This window comes from Triticum aestivum, chromosome 2B, assembly GCF_018294505.1.
Source record: "Triticum aestivum cultivar Chinese Spring chromosome 2B, IWGSC CS RefSeq v2.1, whole genome shotgun sequence".
Taxonomy (NCBI): domain Eukaryota; kingdom Viridiplantae; phylum Streptophyta; class Magnoliopsida; order Poales; family Poaceae; genus Triticum; species Triticum aestivum.
Window position 1 is genome coordinate 615263898 of NC_057798.1, and position 6134 is coordinate 615270031.

The window sequence follows — 6134 nt, forward strand, 5'->3', positions numbered from 1 at the left end:
TACCCCGCAAAAAAAATATATGATTTTTTCACTCATTCATTCACTCATGCAGCAAAAAACACATGTAGTTTTTCGGTAGCAAATGAACTAGTAACACACAGACTGGCTTCTTTTTTGTTTGTTTGTTTGTTCCTTGTTGAGCGGGACCCACACCGCAGCGCCCGGAAATAGCCATGAGGGTTTATGGGCTGTGACAGCACATTGGGGGCTGGGGAGGGAGGGTTAAACCCCACACTGAGACTTCTTCTCCATTTTTTCTACTAAAAGAATGAAAAGATAAATCTGCGGCATCCAAAAACCGTAGCATCAGCGCATTTCGCCGGGGGACCCTCCCTCCCCTCCCTCTCCGTTCCGCCCAGGTTTGGAAATAACAACAACAAACAAAACCCCTTCAGTTTCCCTTCTCCCAGACCCCCAACCCCCAGCCCCCGCCCCCAGCCAGCCGACCCCCGACCCCGACCCCGAGCTCTCCCCCAGATCCTCCCAATCCCATGGAAGCCCCCGCCGCCGCTGCCGCCGCCGTCTCCACCCTCTCCGCGCTCGCCGTCTTCGTCAGCACCGTTGACCGCGGTCGGCCCACGCCCCACTCCATCTCTTAATCGTTTTTTTTTTTCACCTCTTCTCCTCCGCCTCCTTGTGGGCTGTGGCGGCGCGCGACGTTTGTGAGTGTGTGTGTGTGACATTCCTCTGCCCATGCAGGTGCCGTGAGGAGCGCGCACGGCTACAGGGTCGCCGGCAAGGGAGGGGGCTGCGGCTGGGAGAGGTGGGTGGAGCGGGAGTTCGCCTTCACCCCCACCTCGGCCCGCGAGGTCCCGCTCGCCGCCGACGCGCAGCGCCTGCTCCCGGCGGATTGGCGCGGCCGCCCCGTCTACCGCGAGGGCCAGATTGCCGGGCCCTGGCGCTGCATCCTGGCATTCGATTTCGTCGCCGCCGTCGCCCCGCCGCCCGTGCCGCCGCCCGTGCTCTGCCCCTTAAGGTACGATCACGCGCAGCTCAATGCGGCGCCGATTCCTCGACATCCACAAGTTTTTTGCTTCTTCCCCCAGCCTAATGTGCCATTGCCACTGAGTGCCGAAAGCTTCGTTTATTTTCCTTTTCAGGAACCCGAGGCTCATGTGTGTGCCTTCCCTGTACAACGACCTGACAAAGGTGTTCCAGTTTCAGAAAGTAGAAGAAAAGGTTCCAGGGCTCGTTCAATGCGATTCAGATGAGAAGTTGACCAGTTCGGATGCAAAGGACAGAGTTTCTGTTAAGCAAGAGGCAGGGTCTGATACCGATGAGCGACCCCAATTTGGTGAAGGTGACTGCGTCTCTTCCACTGTGGTTTCGAAATCTATCAAATGTAAACCAGAATCTGGTACTTGTGCAAGTGTTTTTAATTAACGCTGCCGTTAGTGTGAAGTGGATGTTCCACCAGGGGTTTAGGGGTTTGGGCAATGCCAAATTGAGATGAAGATCTTTATTTAGCGAATGAGTCAGACTGGTAGAGCAGAGTCAGGACTCAGGAATATGGCATATGATTTTTGTTTAAGACCCATGCATCCTATCCTCCTAGCATGACAATGGGCGGACTAGATAGCTACCCCTTCCCTGAAAAAGCAATACATTGGGCTATCTCCTGATTAATCTATCTATTAGTATGTTCTTATATAACGATAGTGGAACAACGCCTTAGATTTATCAATCAGAGAAGATTGTCTGAGGATTATAGAAACTTGACAAGCCATGATTGAACAGCTTTGGTTACCGCCCAAAAATAAGAGTCCTGATTGAATTGGAATAGGAAATCATCATGGAACAAGTAAACCAACTAAGAGAATAAAATTATCCAATCGCAGAGCTCAGCAAACCGATCGGAGAACTAGAGTAAGAAGGGCTTCCGGTGCTTGTAAATGAAGAGGGAGATAAATTGGGAGACGTCAATAAAATTTCCAAAAGGAAGGAAATGAAGGCAGAGGGTCACTATATTGCGAGCTAAATCATAGAAATAAACGAATGACTCATGACAAGATCAATACGAGCCACGTGAAGGGTCCCCTTCATTGGTAGCATCCAGTTGGAGCTGGCTTATAGTACAACAAAATCAGATAAAATGGGAGCTTGGTAAATGTGTGTTCTCTTAGTTAAAGAAATCCTTAATAACTAAAGAGCATTTGAGTAATAAATTTTGATAACCTAAGAAATAGTATAGTAATGTCAGAATCATAAAAAACTTCAATCAAGTTTTCTCAAAATGTGTTTCAATACAATTAGCTTATTTGGAATGTTTGGATGTCAAATACAGTCACATGAAGGAGGAAGAGAAAGACATGTGAACCGTACATGGATCAACCGCACAATACAAGGGACACCACACCAGTTAATATTATGTGGATAGACAACTTGTTCTGAGAAAATGAAAAGGTAAACAGGTTGATAGACCAATAGCAAAACAATGAAGTAGGGCATATAAATTTAGTAAGATGGTTGTAGCTATGTTTAGTAAGTCCATTGTATACAATGTACCATTAAGAATATTTATATGGGTTTTTAAACACTGATTGTACTTCCGTTGTCATATACATATACATATTCGTTGTGCCATCTGTAACCTCCAGGGAAACTAAGTTTATCTAAGTGAGAACATCTAGTTCAAACTTCTCACAACTGATTTGGAGCCTTATCTTCGTTATTTTGGAAAAATAAAGAGCGAAAATAGTCTACAGTGGGATATTTTAACCCAATCCCCAACAGATAATAGATTATGCTGTGATAGTAAGTCTTCTCTCTCTCATATGCCAACAAACATGGGAAAAGGTGCTTCGGTATATGGTGGACTTAACAATTTCAAACCTCGTATAATATTCTGCGTTGACTTTGAAACCCCACTTGTTTGCAGAAGTCTCAAATCACAGATACATTTTTGCAATTTAGTGCAAGTATCCTTCTGGTTACTGATTAGGAAGTTACAAGTGAAGTGAAGGTTTGGGTTAAGTCGCACGTGATTGACAAGGCCGAGGCGCTTCTTTGGTCAATGGCTTGTCCAACTGGGCTTACCCTGTTTCCACATGAGCCTCCTTAAGTTTCTGTGGGTTGTGTGGGTTGGTTGTAATTGCCTCCCTGAGGCATGTACAAATCTTGTATCTATAAATTCAGGAAGTGGGCGTCAACCAGTTGGCTAGTGGTGTGCGCCCAGCCCGCCAGCCACGTTTGGGCCCTGTGTGCGGCAGCGTGAGTGTCTTGGCCATTCCATCTAAAAAGCCACAGTGGCTAGGCCCTGTTGGTTTTCTTTTTATTTCTATAAATGCATCGAGGCATAAGCCCTTTGTTTTCTTTCTATAGATGCATCGAGGCGTAAGTCCTTTGTTTTCTCGGAAAAAAAACAAAAGGTTTGCATTGAGCAAAAAAATGTGCAACTTTTTGTTTGTGCGATTAGTTGTTTGTGGCAATTGTTCATGTTATGTTGAAGTTGGAATCACATTTGAGCTATAAAATTTGACTCTATGAGTCTAACAACTAGTCTTGACTAGTCACGCGACTAGTTTAGTAGTTTCAATTTGATTGTCGACTAGGTTCTTTGTGTAGACTAGCTCTGTGAGTCGAGGGGTGGACCGACTAGTCGTGGGCTAGTCCAGACTAGTCGGCGTGTTTGAGTCGATCGACTCAATTTGATGGATAAGTAAGAAGCCCGTGGAAGGGGAAAATGGCAACCCTAGCTTTTCAATCTACCCCACAACGAGCCGCCTGCCCGCCTCACCTGGGATAAGGCCGCCGCCGCCACCCACCGACCCCCCGCCGCCGCCGGCGGCGGTGGCCAGGAGCATTCCGCTCCTCTTCCTCCGCTGGATCCGCCCCTCTGCTGTTATACTCCTCCCTTGCTGTCCTCCTCTGCTTTTGTGCTCCTCCCCTGGATCCGCCCCTCTGCTGTTGTACTCCTCCCTTGCTGTCCTCCTCTGCTTTTGTGCTCCTCCCCTGGATCCGCCCCTCTGCTGCTGTGCTCCTCCTGGATCCGAAGGCGATGGCAAACAAGGACCCCTCTGCTGTTGTAGCAAGTAATTTCTCCCTTCTCTCCTTCCCTTCTTGGGTTTGATTTCTCCCCTGTGGCCCTGGCCATTGGATATTACAATTGGGCCAGCCTCAGGTTCTTCATTCACTTCTCATGCATCAAATTTTTATTGTATATTGTACGGTACTATATAGTAGTATATGTAGCACTCAGGTGCTCCAACCCCCTATATGAGTATTAAATTCAAAAAGCGAACCAGAAAAATTCAAAAAAATCTGAAAATTTGGGATATCAAACCTGGGTGCCCAATCTACTCCCGTGTGAAGTTTGGTGAAAAAATACGAGGAAATGTATTCTCAGTAAAAAAGACAAAATAATCCTATGTATAGGAAAAAACTGTTTGGATGGATCGTAGGTCAGACTGTATTTTCTTCGCCACGGATACGTTTTCTGGTATTTTTCACGAAACTTCACAGGGGAGTAGATTGGGCACCCAGGTTTGGTATCCCCAAATTCTAGGGTTTTTTTGAATTTTCCTGATATTTTTTGAATTTAATATTCATATAGGGGGGTGGAGCACCCAGGAGCTCCTGTGTATTTTCCTATATACTGCTCCCTATACTATGTACTTATGTATTTAGTAACCGAGTACTGTCGTTTGAATACTACAGTACCATGGCGACTAGTCTGGCAGTAGTCTAGAATAAGTCACGGTTGGTCTATGAGTCTCAACCTTGCTTGACTCATCGACTTGTAATTCTTGCTCGTGACTTTTTAATTATTCTATCTAATTAAAAAGGGCACAATGGTGTGAAAATACTCTCCAGTAACCCAAGAAACTTACTGTTCCTTTTTATGGAACTTCTCGCCTACTTGTACTCCGTTGCTTACTTCGTACTTCCCTGCTAGGAACTTAAGTAGTTTGAATAATTTTAAAAGTACTGTACCTTCTGAAGTTATATCTTGTTTGTGCGGTTTCATGTCCGAATTTTACTATTGCTTATCTTTTTTTTTCAGTATGCTGACTGTGATCTCAACCTGACCGATGCAGACCTTCTAGCACCAGCTGAGAAGCAGAGGCGAGCCCACCGGGCGTATATTGCTAGCATTACTCTAGAAGACATAGCTCAGTACTTCCATCTTCCAATCAGAGAAGCATCCAGGACTCTGAAGATTGGACTCAGCATTCTGAAGAAGAAATGCCGGCAACATGGGATACCTCGCTGGCCTCACCGCAAACTCAAGTCCCTTGATTCGCTGATTCATGATCTTGAGGTAAATCTTACAGCAGCACCCTCTGTTCCTCTTGTCTTAATCAGGCAATATTAGATGTAGTCTGCAGCGGTGTGATGTAGTGCTGACCTGCTGACACCAACACAACACATACTTTGCCACTTGTACAGTTTGTGATTGACGACGAAACAGAAAGAGACGGCGTGAAGCAGGAGGATCACATGCAGGATGAAAAGGAGAATCAAGATGCAATCGAGGCGCTTGCTAAGCGGAAGAGGATGCTGGAGACTGAGAAGGCGACCATCCAGCAAAAACCGACCCTGGACCTGATGGCTGAGACCAAGCAGTTCCGGCAATATGTGTTCAAGAGGAAATACAGGGCAAAAACCCTAGTCAGCGAGTAGATTTTCCGTCAATTTTAGACTAGGCAATCAGCTGTCGTGCCATTTGTAACTAGTAGAGAACTCCTTGGACAAGATACCAAAGATGGCCAAAGCTATCCGGTTAAATTAGCCTGGTGTCAACAGACGGTAACTGAGGCATGTTGTACCACCAGTATCTTGAACTATGCTTAAGCTCCTCTTCGCAGACCCTGTTGTGGTATAATGGTGTGCTGATGCTCCTCTGTTTCCTGATGGTTTTGCTTTCTGGCTGCTCTGGCAAACTGACCCGAAACTAAGTTTTGAGCATGGCAAAGAGGCTGTGGTTGGAGCTTCACTGCCAAGTTCGGGGTAAACACCAAAAGGTCTTGAGATCTTCTAAGCTTGTTGTTAGCATCAGGCTATCTGAAGATCCACCGTTTGCTATTATTCGTGTTAGATCGTAAACAGAGTGAAAAATAAAATAGACCATCATACAAATAAAAGAATGCTAACCACTGAATTTACAATTGATATTTGATATTGAGACGGCATAT

The 6134-nt window shown here is 45.8% G+C and overlaps 1 protein-coding gene across 1 annotated transcript; it reads left to right on the plus strand.

Moving 5' to 3' along the window:
- The first annotated feature begins 352 nt into the window (after nt 1-352).
- LOC123046309 (protein RKD5) lies at nt 353-5806 on the plus strand. Its single transcript, XM_044469634.1, has 5 exons — nt 353-570; nt 700-976; nt 1101-1300; nt 5037-5260; nt 5389-5806. Exons 1-5 carry the CDS (start codon nt 492-494, stop codon nt 5620-5622), a joined length of 1014 nt encoding a protein of 337 aa, XP_044325569.1. The 5' UTR covers nt 353-491; the 3' UTR covers nt 5623-5806.
- Nucleotides 5807-6134: the final 328 nt, after the last annotated feature.

Excerpts from the sequence above, each read along its gene's own strand:
- LOC123046309 (XM_044469634.1), top strand. The coding sequence starts at position 492 with ATGGAAGCCCCCGCCGCCGCTGCCGCCGCCGTCTCCACCCTCTCCGCG. Across the intron at positions 1,301-5,036 it reads GCGACCCCAATTTGGTGAAG|ACCTTCTAGCACCAGCTGAG; the intron begins GTGACTGCGTCT and ends TGACCGATGCAG. Across the intron at positions 5,261-5,388 it reads CGCTGATTCATGATCTTGAG|TTTGTGATTGACGACGAAAC; the intron begins GTAAATCTTACA and ends CCACTTGTACAG.